This window comes from Carettochelys insculpta, chromosome 32 (assembly GCF_033958435.1).
Source record: "Carettochelys insculpta isolate YL-2023 chromosome 32, ASM3395843v1, whole genome shotgun sequence".
Taxonomy (NCBI): domain Eukaryota; kingdom Metazoa; phylum Chordata; order Testudines; family Carettochelyidae; genus Carettochelys; species Carettochelys insculpta.
Genome location: NC_134168.1, coordinates 12,144,203 through 12,157,407, shown reverse-complemented (window position 1 = coordinate 12,157,407; position 13,205 = coordinate 12,144,203). Strand labels below are relative to the sequence as shown.

General features: G+C 56.8%; 1 protein-coding gene across 1 annotated transcript; it reads right to left on the bottom strand.

Annotated features, from left to right (window-relative positions):
• Window positions 1-6,757: 6,757 nt before the first annotated feature.
• LOC142005118 (ribonuclease-like) lies at window positions 6,758-12,741 on the bottom strand. The gene is made up of 3 exons (XM_074982815.1): window positions 12,671-12,741; window positions 8,925-9,347; window positions 6,758-7,037 (listed from the first exon to the last, which is right to left on the bottom strand). Exons 2-3 carry the CDS (start codon window positions 9,336-9,338, stop codon window positions 6,897-6,899), a joined length of 555 nt encoding a protein of 184 aa, XP_074838916.1. The 5' UTR covers window positions 9,339-9,347; window positions 12,671-12,741; the 3' UTR covers window positions 6,758-6,896.
• Between the last annotated feature and the right edge of the window lie 464 nt (window positions 12,742-13,205).

The following is a 13,205-nucleotide window of genomic DNA, read 5'->3' as shown; positions in this document are numbered from 1 at the left end:
GGCAGCTCAGGGCGGGGGAAGGAGGGTGCCAGATGGAGGGTGCGGTGTGAGGGTCAGTGCAGAGTCTGGGGGTGAAAGTGTCACCGCAGCCGAGTTCCCAAATACGATTTCTCAGACAAGGGCACATTCTCCTGTCACTCGTATGTTAATGATACGAATAATCACACCAGTGCCCGGATTCCCCTGCAGTGACACCTCACACCAGCAAACGGACACTGCGGAGCCGAAACACGCTGGAAACCGTTTTCCGATGGAGAAGCCCCCTGGAATCTGAAAGTAGTGGGGGACTTTGGCCTTTTTGCCCTGCACAGCGTTATTCTTCCTTCAGTGTTAGTGAACGACCCAAATCATTCCTGCCTCCCTCACAGCCAGTTCTGCAATACACTGGTTTGTGTCCACATAAGAGATGAGACCCAGGGCCAGATCCACACGTGGTGTAAATCGTAACAAGGCCAGGGGTGTAAAAGGAGCTGCACTGAGGACAAGGAGCAATGGGCTTAAACTGCAGCAAGGGAGGTTTAGGCTGGACATTAGGAAAAACTTCTCCACTGTCCAGATGGTTAAACGCTGGAATAAATTACCTAGCGGGTCTGTAGAATCTCCATCTCTGGAGATGTTTCAGAGCAGGTTAGACAGACATGTACCAGGGATGCTCTGTACGGTGCAGGAGACTAGACACAAGGACCTCTCAAGGCCCCTTCCAGTTCTGGAGTTCTATGAGTGTACTAATTACACCAGTCGTGGGGTTTGTTCTGTGATGTTAACAAGGAAATTTGCAAGAAAGAGCCTATGACGCAGGAAACATTTCCTACAGATGTTTTACTTCAGGCTCATTGTTTGACAAGAAACTTCATAATCGCACGTGTGACCGTGAAGCGACAGAAACTTCCTCACTATGGGGCTCTCACAGGACTGCAGCAAATAATAGTGAGCCAGTAAGCGGGAACCAGAGTGACAGAAGAGACACACTGAATGGGAACGCCCAGAACTGGAGACTGTGTTCTTCTGACTCTCAATGACACACGCTCTCCAAGAGAACAAAGAGAGAACATGAAATCACAGGAGCAAAGGAAAGGGTGGGGCTGAGCTACGCCCAGTGCACATCACAGAACCTTTTCAAAAAGCTGTGAGTGATATTTTCTAAACATACAGAAGTGGTGAGAATTCTTGTGTCTCTCTTAAGAGCTCCTTTGAGGAACCTTCACTGACAATACAAAGGACTTTCCTCAGCACGACCATGGCACTAAATGCAGAGATGGCCGAGAAATGGAATTTCCATCTCCTGGAAATGCCAGTGTGTGTTTTCACCCTCAATCAATATGAAAAGTTGGAGCAGAAAAAACACAAATTTCAGTTCACAAGAGCCTGTATGAACTCAAACGTCCAACACGCAATGTTTCTCAGTGTTTACTGATGGTAAGCATCCATATTGATTAATTCTTCTTCCAGAATGGATTTTGATTTCTGTTTTTATTTCTTAGTTGACATTTGGACAGGCTCTAAATAGACAGAATTATTTCATTATTTGGCCTTATTTAGTTTGCAGAAGAGAAGAGTGAGGTGGGGATTTGATAGCAGCCTTCAACTTCATGAAGAGGGGCTCTAAAGAGGGTGGAGAGAGGCTGTTCTCAGTAGTGACAGATAGGACAACAAGGAGCAAGGGTCTTCAGTTACAGTGGGAGAAGTCTAGGTTGGATATAAGGAAAAAGTATTTCCCCAGCAGGGTGGGGAAGCACAGAAATGTGTCACCTAGAGAGTTGATGGAACCTCTATATCAAGAAGTTTTTAAGTTGCCGCTTCACAAAGTCCTGGCTGGGATGATTTAGTTGGGGGTGATCCTGCTTTAGGCAGGGGGCTGAGCTAAATGACTTCCTGGGTTCTCTTCCAGCCCTGGCATTCTACGATTTACTCACCACTAAGAATAATGTCTGGGGAGATTCTTGTCATTGAAAGCTCAGTGGTAATTTCAGTGCTCTTCAGGTCACCCAGACAGTCCCTTTAGAAACAGGAGACCATGCAATAAATTAACAAAGCCCCATTGTGTAACAAAAGGGCTCAGATAAATTCAGCTATGAGAGACCACCTCTAAATTAGTGGTCTTCACCTGTGAAGCATGTGCCGAGGTCGTATTCAGGAGTGGATATTCTCATGAGAAGAGATCAGATGGAGCCCACCCAGCCGACTGTGCTCAAATTCATAAACAGCACACAGCTTACGAAACAACAGCTACACTCAGAGTAGGTGGATAATGAGGAGGAGGAGGAGGAGGAAGGCTGGGGAGCAGAGTCGACAAATGACGAGAGATGTGAGAAATGTGAGAGATGTGAGAAAAAGAATCAGGCGTGGTGGGGGCGGGAGGAGGAGGTGTGGGGCTCATCTGTCACTCTGCTGGGCACTGTGGAATGAGGGGACCAGAACTTCACCTTGTGCCAATGACCCCCAGGCCCTGAAACCCAGCGCTTGGACCCACCCCAGATAGCTACATTACCTAAATTCTGAATTCAAGACAGACAGACAGACAGACACGAAGATTCTCCACAGACATAAGGAAAATTCAGATGAAGGAAGCAGTGAGGTGATTTGGCTCCCGTTGCAGAGTGGGGCACAACACTGAGGGTTGCAGTGGGAGGATGGCTGGGGGCTGAAGGCTCCTTTTCCCTACCTTGTTCAGGATGGGCAGTTCCATCTCCCAGCTGCTGCTGGTGCTGGACGTGCTGAAGGAAACAGGTGTGTTTATTACATTCACTGGCTTCTGGGACCAAGTCCCTCAGGCCAAATTTCTTGCCGTATTCCCCAGAGGAAAACAACACTGCCTCAGGCTGCAACAAACAAAAGTCACTCAGAGAATCGGTTTGGAGGAAGTTGTATCATCGTCACCCTCATCTTCACCTGTATTTTCTAAATTAAAATCATTCTGAGATTCGCTCTCCTGGTAAATTTTTTGACCTGTTTTGCCTGCAAGGAGGACTGATTTGTCCCAGGAAGACACCCCAGAGTTGGGGCTCGGACAGCCCCCAAGGCTCATGGCTGCAGGTTCCTGATGCTCAGACTCTTGTCTCAGAGCCATGATGAGAGCCCAGGAGCTCTGACTCCCACTCCCACCTGCTCTAACCATTACACCCCACTCCTCTGCCAGAGATGAGAACAGAACCCAGGAGTCCTCACTGCCCAGACCCACTGCCCAGACCACAGGGCTGGATTCCCACTGACTCCAGGGGCAGCCACGGCCACCCCTGCTAGGGCCCTGGCCTTGGACGGGGTAGAGCAATGAAGGCCCACGTCCCCCCTGCCACCACACACTGGAGAGGGAGGGAACCGGTGGCTTTTAGTCCCACTGTGCGCCCCTGAGTCTGGGGAGAGTGACTGAGGCAGAGATTGTCCAAGTGACCTAGGTGGTTTGGGCACCTGTTATTAACAGGAAATGGAAGCGGGTTCTCAAATCCCCTGGGCAGCTCTGAGCTGGCACCTGAGATGTGTGCGGAGCTGCTGCCGCTCTCGGGGCCGGGCGGGGATCTGGGCTCAGATTCTCCTGACTCCTGCGGCTCCATCCCGTGAGCTGGGCGGAAGGACTCAGACGGGGCAGCGAGTGGTCCGGTGGCACCTGAGAGACTGACAGCAACGAACTCAGTGGGCAGAACCCGTTTCCCAGCTGAGACGAGCCCCACGGGGGTTTTGCTCCAAAAGGTGCTCACGTGTGGGTGCACAGGGTGGATTTCCTCGGGGTGGGGGCAGCGCTCATGGTCCAACCGTCCCCCCCGGAACTCACGCCACAAACCGCCCCCACCCAGAGCTCATGCCCCAAACTGCCCCCCTCCCCCCACCGGAACTCACGCCCCAAACCTCTGTGTGTGTGTGTTTGTGTGTATGTCTATGTGTGTGTAAGTGTGTGCACATCTGTTTGTGTGTGTCTGTCTGTATGTATGTGTGTCTGTGTAAGTGTGTGTGTGTGTGTGTGTCAGGAGTGTGGCAGCAGGAAGGCAATGCTGCTGAAGGCTGGGAGGAATGTGTCTCCCGGAGATCATTTGCATGAGAATGCAAAGGGTGCATGTGTGAGACCTTTCAGGCAAAGCCTGATGGGTAGCAAGTCAGCCATGAGGTTTTGTCTATTGTAAACACATTGTAGTAAAATCCCAATTGAAGCTGACACTCAGTGTGGGAGTTGTGGGATCTCACCGATGCCGTGGGTTGTTGTGGGGGACAGGGCAGTTGCCACAGGTGCATAAGACATTGATTACACAGGGCTCCCTGGTTTAAAGCATTGCAAAGAAGCAGATATACTTGTTGACTCAATGTGGAAAGGTCTTTTCTTTGTGTTGGGCCTGGGGTGCAGAGTTCTCAGCCTGGTTTGAATAGTTCTCATTTGGGTGTAAAAAGAGGAGCTGGATACTATTGTTTTGTTATCCGCCTTGTGGGGTGGTAGATCTTGGCTACGTCTACACGTGAAGCCTACATCGAAGTAGCCTGTTTCGATGTGGCGACATCGAAATAGGCTATTTCGATGAATAACATCTACATGTCCTCCAGGGCTGGCAACGTCGATGTTCAACATCGACGTTGCGCAGCACCACATCGAAATAGGCGCAGCGAGGGAACGTCTACACGCCACAGTAGCACACATCGAAATAAGGGTGCCAGGCACAGCTGCAGACAGAGTCACAGGGCGGACTCAACAGCCAGCCGCTCCCTTAAAGGGCCCCTCCCAGACACACTTGCACTAAACAGCACAAGATGCACAGAGCCAACAACTGGTTGCAGACCCTGTGCCTGCAGCATGGATCCCCAGCTGCCGCAGCAGCAGCCAGAAGCCCTGGGCTAAGGGCTGCTGCACACGGTGACCATAGAGCCCCGCAGGGGCTGGAGAGAGAGCGTCTCTCAACCCCCCAGCTGATGGCTGCCATGGAGGACCCGGCAATTTCGACGTTGCGGGACGCGGATCGTCTACACTGTCCCTACTTCGACGTTGAACGTCGAAGTAGGGCGCTATTCCTATCTCCTCATGAGGTTAGCGACTTCGACGTCTCGCCGCCTAACGTCGAAGTTAACTTCGAAATAGCGCCCGACGCGTGTAGACGTGACGGGCGCTATTTCGAAGTTGGTGCTGCTACTTCGAAGTAGTGTGCACGTGTAGACGCAGCTCTTAAGAACCAAAGTCACAGCAGCAGCTGAGGTCACAGGGTTTTGCTTCAGGCCCAACCCACAGCAGAGGGTGCCCTTGGCAGGTGGCTGGTAGGGGGAGCAGTGGCTGGCGTGACCGGCAGGAGGCCAGAAGGAGGAGCAGTCAGTGGGATGCTGCAGACAAGCAGACAGCTGGTACCGCCCTGGTGATGTGTCTGTGGGCTCTGGGTCTGGGACTGCACCGGGGGAGGTGCCCCCTGTAACTGTGTGTGGGGTAACGGCACAGAGCCCCAGCAAGAGACGTGGGACTATAAGGTGTGGGGCTGGTATCCTGTCAGAGGGGCGCATCTCTCCTTTGCTTAGGTGTACGGCATCTGTCACTGTAAACTTGGGTTAGGTTGTCCTTGTTAAATGAGCTGTTTCCATCACAGACTCTGTGCTTTTGGGGGAAGAACTGCCTTAGAGGTGCCCAGGAAGTGGGGTGAGATTGTCCCAAGCCACTGGGTGTGGGCTGGGGCCGGTTGGTTGTGTCCTTGACAGGAAACCCCTGGGAGCTGAACCCGGCCCTTCTGGCAGGCACCTGGCATCAATCGAAGGGTTACACATTGCCAAAGCCAATCCCACCTAGTGCCGCCTGGGCCAGCCAGTGGTGTCCTACCTGGGACACACAGGCAAAGGGCCAGCGACTGACAAGATACAGGCCCTCCGGGACTATCCCAGGCCCACCAGTAAGTGCCAGGAGCAACAGTTCCTGGGACTGGTGGGGTGTTATCGCAGGTTTATCTCCAACGTTTCCACCTGGGCCGTCCCAGGGACTGAGTGACCAGAAACCAGCAGCCCGAGAGGTGGGGGGGCTGGGGAATGTGAGATGGCGTTTAGGACTCTGAGACCAATGGATCCACGAGCCGTCCTGGCCCAGCCTGACTCGACCAGACCGTTCGTGCTGCAGCTGGAGGCCTCAGAGGTGGATTTGGGCTGGACTGCCCCAGGAGTGGACAAGCCTTGACCGGAGCCATGAGCTGTTGCCTTGGAAAAGGCCCTTGCCCCCGGCCCTGCTGGCCATGCTCCAGCGGCTGCCCCAGGGTAAGGATGGGGGAGGCGAGGCAGTGGGGCTGCTCTGCAGGGGGGAAGGAGCCCTGCGAGAACCTGGAAGCAGCAGCTGCCGTCCGAGGAGGAGCGGCCAGAGTGGGAGCAGCAGCCGGGTCTGGCACAGGGCAGAAATAGCCCAGTCCAGCCCGGGGCAGGGAAGTGGGAGGTAACCTGGAGCTCAGCGCATGGCGGAGTGATCCCCGCCGAGCCGGTGGCTGCGGAGACGTTCCCACCGCCCACTGGGCTGGAGATTGGTGGAAAGGGAGGGCCCGGCTCCCCTACCCGGCCCATGACCCTGAGGAAGGGCAAACGCTGACCAGACCGTTGAGTCCTGAGGACAGGATGAAAGTCCTTCCAAGAGGCACAGAGCCAGAGGCCCCCCACACGGATCTGGACTCTCCAGACAATGTTACCCGGCTGGTGTCTCCAGGGTCCGGGCAGGCAGGAGGCCGCGGAACACCAAGACATACCCACAGCTGGGTCTCGGTTGCTCCTTTTCATTCATTAATTCTCACTTTCCTTTTCCCGCCAACATGCGACTGTGTATTACAAACGGGGGTGGGGGGCAGATTCGTATTCCCGCCTCGGGCACCAGACGAGCCGGTCCCGGCCCTGCGCTCAGGGGCGTGGGGGAAGGTGTGGAGAGGTTTGCAGGCAGGTTTGGTCGGGCCTCGCGTCTCCATCCTCCGATGTCAGTGCACACGGCTTCCTGAGACCTGGCTCCCGGGCGCGTCAGCGACGTGGACTGCACCGAGCTGGGCCAGGCCTGCAACCAGCACGACCAGCAGCAGCAGGAGCGTAGGGGAGGGAGCGCTCGGAGCCATGCTTGTGATCTGCAGTGGGGAGAAGGGGCAGCTCAGGGAGACAGCCAAGGGAGGGGACCTGCCTCCTGCACGGACCCTTCGTCTTCGCCCCACCCCGTGTGTCATGGAACATGGCTGCAGGCCTCAGAGAGCAGCAGGGCCACCTCCACGCCTGTCACACGGCCCAGGTCCAACCCTGTGTTACAAGCTTGGACCCCACAAACCTAAGCACCAGCCAGCCCCACCAGCGCTGCCACCCCCCATCCAGCCGTGGGGACCGGCAAACCCAGTCACCAGCGCAGCCTTGGCCCCAGCCCTGAGAGAACGTGAAAAGCGACAGAGAAGCAGTAGGTGCAGAGCCACTCAGCAGCCCAGGGACGGGGCGCAGAGGGAAGGGGCGGCTGTGCTGTACAATGGGCACTGGGGGGCAGAGGGCGGGGGAGGGGAAGGGGCGGCTGTGCTGTATATTGGGCACTGGGGGCAGAGGGTGGGGAAGGAGAAGGGGTGGCTGTGATGTACAATGGGCACTGGGGGGCAGGGGGCGGGGGAGGGGAGGGGCGGCTGTGCTGTATATTGGGCACTGGGGGGCAGAGGGCGGGGGAGGGAAGGGGCGGCTGTGCTGTATATTGGGCACTGGGGGCAGAGGGCGGGGGAGGGGAGGGGCGGCTGTGCTGTATATTGGGCACTGGGGGGCAGAGGGCGGAGGAGGGGAAGGGGCGGCTGTGCTGTATATTGGGCACTGGGGGCAGAGGGCGGGGGAGGGGAAGGGGCGGCTGTGCTGTATATTGGGCCCTGGGGGGCAGAGGGCGGGGGTGGGGAAGGGGCGGCTGTGCTGTATATTGGGCACTGGGGGCAGAGGGCGGAGGAGGGGAGGGGCGGCTGTGCTGTATATTGGGCACTGGGGGCAGAGGGCGGGGGAGGGGAGGGGCGGCTGTGCTGTATATTGGGCACTGGGGGGCAGAGGGCGGAGGAGGGGAAGGGGCGGCTGTGCTGTATATTGGGCACTGGGGGCAGAGGGCGGGGGAGGGGAAGGGGCGGCTGTGCTGTATATTGGGCACTGGGGGGCAGAGGGCGGAGGAGGGGAAGGGGCGGCTGTGCTGTATATTGGGCACTGGGGGCAGAGGGCGGGGGAGGGGAAGGGGCGGCTGTGCTGTATATTGGGCCCTGGGGGGCAGAGGGCGGGGGTGGGGAAGGGGCGGCTGTGCTGTATATTGGGCACTGGGGGCAGAGGGCGGAGGAGGGGAGGGGCGGCTGTGCTGTATATTGGGCACTGGGGGCAGAGGGCGGAGGAGGGGAGGGGCGGCTGTGCTGTATATTGGGCACTGGGGGCAGAGGGTGGGGGAGGGGAGGGGCGGCTGTGCTGTATATTGGGCACTGGGGGGCAGAGGGCGGGGGAGGGAAGGGGCGGCTGTGCTGTATATTGGGCACTGGGGGCAGAGGGCGGGGGAGGGGAGGGGTGGCTGTGCTGTATATTGGGCACTGGGGGCAGAGGGCGGGGGAGGGGAAGGGGCGGCTGTGCTGTATATTGGGCACTGGGGGCAGAGGGCGGAGGAGGGAAGGGGCGGCTGTGCTGTATATTGGGCACTGGGGGCAGAGGGCGGAGGAGGGTAAGGGCGGCTGTGCTGTATATTGGGCACTGGGGGCAGGGGGCAGGGAGCAGGGGGAAGGTCTTGGTGTAGGACATAATGTTGCCGTTTTGCTCTCCTGGTGTTTTGCCGTTCCGGCCACTGGTGCCGCCAGGTAAGTGGCCCTCGGAACGGGACGCTGTGCTAGGGGCCAGTCTGCCTGTCCGGAGGAACACAGGAGTGGCGGGTGCTTTCCGGAGGGTGCGTGTGCTGGGCTGGGGAGCGCCCGCTGCCAGACCTGCCGTGGAATTGTGGGGAGTAAAAACGAGACGCTCTTCCTCATGGCTCTTACCTTGTCTGTTGTCTGCACATCAGTAACCTGCTTGTTCACACAGGTTGCACGGATAAAGTTGTCGTTCATTTTAATCTGGTAAGTACAGGCCTCGGGTTTCGAGCCAGACTCCAGCTTGCAAGTGGTGCTGGGGAGAGGCTTCTTGCTGATGTAGATGTTGTCACCCTGGGGATTTCCACCGGAATCACAAAGACTCTGCACCTCACTCTCAGCGGCATGGATGAAGGTGTGTACAGATTTACACTCAGGTGTGGTCAGGCCTCGCACCTGCATCATGTAATTGCAGTACTGATTGCTTCCTGAGACCTCGGTCCTGGGGTAGTCAACAAACTGGGCTGCACCAAGCTGGGCCAGGCCTGTAACCAGCACGACCAGCAGCAGCAGGAGCGTAGGGGAGGGACCCCATGGAGCCATGCTTGTGATCTGCAGTGGGGAGAAGGGTAAGCTCATGGAGACAGCCAAGGGAGGGGATCTGCCAACTGCATGGACCCTTCTGGGCCCCTTTGCCTTCCCTGCCAGCTCACTGTGCCCATCGCCCTCTGCCCCGTTTATGAGACCGCTGTGGCCAGGGGTGCTATAGTCCTGGGCAGTGTGCAGATTGGAGTGAGGTAAAGAATCCGCATTCGGGTCATCCCAGCACAGAACCAGAAATCCCTCCACTTCCATCATGCAAGATGAGGAAGTAGAAAGATCACCAGGTTAGGTAAGGGAAGGGGCTGTGTTACACAATGGGCACTAGGACAGCAAACGACACAGCCTTTGGTATGCTGCTTTCTCTTATCCTCTCCTGAGCCAAGGACAGGACTTAGTTATGCCAGGAAAATGGGGTTTACTTGGAAGGCCATTGTTTTCCATCACTTGGAAAGGGGCTTCAGAGGAGACAGACCTATACTGCAGTGTGAGTACAGAGGTACAGCCAGAGGGGGAAGAAAATGGTCAGCTGGGAGCATGGCTCTCCGTGTTGCCAACCTGGAGCCCAGCTGACTGACCCTCAGCCCCAAACACCTGCCCACCAGCCCTCAGGTACTGTGCCGTCTTGGGGATCCTCCTTAGACCCTCCACTGAAACTCCTCCTCCATCTCTCCCCATACCAACCCCACACCCAGTCCATGACTGCAACCCCCTTTCCAGACCGTTCTCCTTCACCCTCTCCCACCCCCAGCCCACTCCTGAATCTTCCCTCCCACCCAAACCCAAGAGCCCACCCATCCTGCTTCTGCATCGGATGTGTTGAGATCCTACACGCCCACCTCCCTCCTGCCTCCTGTACATCACTCTCACTAGACCCCTTCACTGTCAGCCCACTCCTGCACCCAGCCCCCTGCCCAAATCCAACATCCCCTCCTCAGCCTGCTGCTTGGCAGTCCCCTTCTATCTACTGAAACTGTCACGCTTGGCCCTACCTCAGCGTCTAGGGGAACCCCACAAAATCTACTTGCCTTGGTCTCCACACGGTTTGAGGTGCAACTTGAATGTAGTGAGGTCACTGTCTTTTTTTGTCTGTTTCTCAGTTGCGGGCCACATCTGATGGGGATTGGTTTCTTCCTCACTTGGCGGCCAGATCAGTTTGGGTTTATTTATTTACTTATTTCATCTTCTCACTTGCATGTGACTCTTAATTTTTCTGACTCTGTGATCCCTCCACCCAGAAAAGGCTCCTCACCTCTGATATAGACCATCCCTGACAGGTGTGTGTCCAACCTGCTCTGATACATTTCCAGGGATGGAGGTTCCACGACCCCCCCGGGCAATTTATTCCAGTGTTTAACCACCCTGACAGGTGGGGAGTTTTTCCTAATGTCCAACCTCAACCTCCCTCGCTGCAGGTTAAGCCCATTGCTCCTTGTCCTGCCCTCAGAGGCCCAGGAGAACGATGCTTTTCCCTCCTCCTTAAAAAGCTCTTAAATACTTGAAAACTGCTGTCACGTCCCCCTCGGTCTTCTCCTTCCCAGCCTCACCCAGCCCAGTTCTTCCCCTCCCCTCACAGCTCATGTTCTCTGCACCTTTCCTCAGCCTTGGGCTCTTCTCCAGCCCCTCTGCAGCTTCTCCCCATCTTCCCTCAAGTGTGGGGCCAGCCCTGGGCACCAGCCCCACGGAGGCTGCTCAGCGCAGAGCCGGTGGAAGGAATTGCTGCTCCTGGCTGGCTCCCAACACCCGGCAGTGCCGCCCACAAGCAGGTTGGCGCTTCTGGCAACAGTCTCACCCTGTTGACTCCTCTGGAGCTTGTGCTCTGCTCTGAGCCCAGATCCCTTTCTGCAGGACTCCTCCCTCGACAGCCACTTCCCCGGCTGGGTGTGACACGGATTGGGCCTTCCTCAGGGGAGCACTTTGCACTTGGCCTTATTCAGCTTCACCCCATCGACCTCAGGCCGTTTCTCCAGTGTGCCCAGATCAGTTCGAATCCTGCCCCCGTCCTCCAGCGCACTCGCCCCCCAGCCTGGGACCGTCTGCAAACGTAACTCGCCTCCTCTCTGCCCTCCCCGCAATGGCGGGTGAAGGGTGAAGGGAACTGGCCCCAAAACTGACTCCTGGGGAACCCCAGTTGTTCTGCCTGCCCAGCACGTCTGGGAGCCCTTGATAACTACTCTCCCTGAATCATGGCTCAGAGCTGAAGGAAGGTGGTGAAATTTGATGTCCTGTATGACTGTGACAGAGAGTGGGGGGGTCCCTAAGCCCTGCCCCCCCCACCCCCGCAGGCAGACGTGACTCTCACTCAGCAGGAGAACAGGAGGGTTATTAGGTCGCAGGGACCCAGCATAGAACAGACTTGTCAGCACAGGACCGGCAGCCGCCAGTGCAATCCACCTTGGGCAGAGGGGTCCAGAGGGGGTCCACGAGCCAGGGCCCTGCCCCCTTCCTCCCTCTCCAGCCCAGCCAGACTGCCCCGCTCACCAGCCCAGTTCCAATTCCAACCAGCCAGGCCCCTCCTCCGCCTCTGTCCTGTTTCCCGGGGACGAAATGGGTCACCTGGTTGCCTAGATCACAAAAAGCCTGAAGGGCCATTGTGTACATGTGAGAAGTCAGCACCCTGAAACTCCCCTCCCTGCTGTGCACTGATGCTGTGCCGAGGGAAACTGAGGCGTTCACCTCAGGTCACTGCAGAACAGTCGGGCACACATGCAACCTACCCCGGGGACTAAAAGCCTCAGACACCTCACTTCAGCAAGTGACGCACAAGCACAGGTCAGATGACTGACTGGCCTGTTCTAGTTTAATGTGAAAATCTAGGTATCTGTGTGGCCAGAGGAAACTCATCTCAGGCACTTCAGGGTGTGAACAGCCCAGACCTATAGAGCTCCTTATGCAAATGCACACAGAAGGGACGCATCAAGGAAGAAAATGGTCTTGAGTTTCCTCATGAGTTGGACAATGGATCCCACCCAGAACTGGTCCCTGGAGAGACCCTCCCCCTCTCATTGTGCTCCCAGCTCTCTCGCAGCCCATCCCCACAGGCACAGCAGCTGCCAGCTGGGGGCCCTGAGCTGGGCTTTTGACAGGGGCCATCCAGAGGTGGGTGCCCAAGTCCCACCAGAGAGCCACTAACTGCCCTGGGCCCATCGGCACACCCCAGCCCAAGGCCTCCAGCAGTAGCAGCTCACAGGCTGGCCTCAGGGGGTTCTCAGAGTCCCACAGGAGTCCAGGCAGTGCTGGCTCTTCCTCCAGCTTTAGACTCTTGAATTCAGGTGAACATCAGCTGAATACTGGGGACCCCTCCTCACCTTGCCCCAGCTGGGCCATCAGCTCACCTTGTCCTTGTGCTGGGGCTTCTGTCCGAGAGATGGATGTGGATCCCTGCTGAGATGAAAGATGCTGAGCCTCCTCCTGCTCTGCCATCCATTATATGGGCTCTTGTTGGGCAGTTTGCCAATGAGATACACAACGCTGCATTCAGCAAGCAAAGCCAGTCATGTGGTTTCCAAGAACTGGGAGCAGAAGGGAGATAACCTGGGAGGCGACCTTTGAAGTGGAGATGGAACAGGTGTGTTGGCCAAGACGAGGGCTTCAGACAGCTCTGCTGGCATCCTAACGTCCCAGACAGGGCAGAAGCCTAGGGAGAAGGGAAGAACAAGAACTTGGAAGCCAGAGAGCAGAAGAGAGGGAATTAGGGGGAGGGGTGAATTGTTCCAAGACCAGAGCTGTAGGGCTGGGCAGCCCAGGCTTCAGGGTTTGGAGCAAGGTTGAGGGGCTGAGGTCACAGGCTGAGAAGTGCTATGAGCTCTCTGCCCCCATGTAGATGGGGCACTGTGAGTTTGAACTAAGGAGCACACAGAGAGATCTTGC

What these genes read in the sequence shown, in the direction of transcription:
- LOC142005118 (XM_074982815.1), bottom strand. Translation starts at nt 9,338, where the DNA reads ATGGCTCCATGGGGTCCCTCCCCTACGCTCCTGCTGCTGCTGGTCGTG. An exon ending in ATGTGCAGACAACAGACAAG is followed by an intron (nt 7,038 to 8,924) that starts GTAAGAGCCATG and finishes TCCCCACTGCAG; the next exon opens with ATCACAAGCATGGCTCCGAG.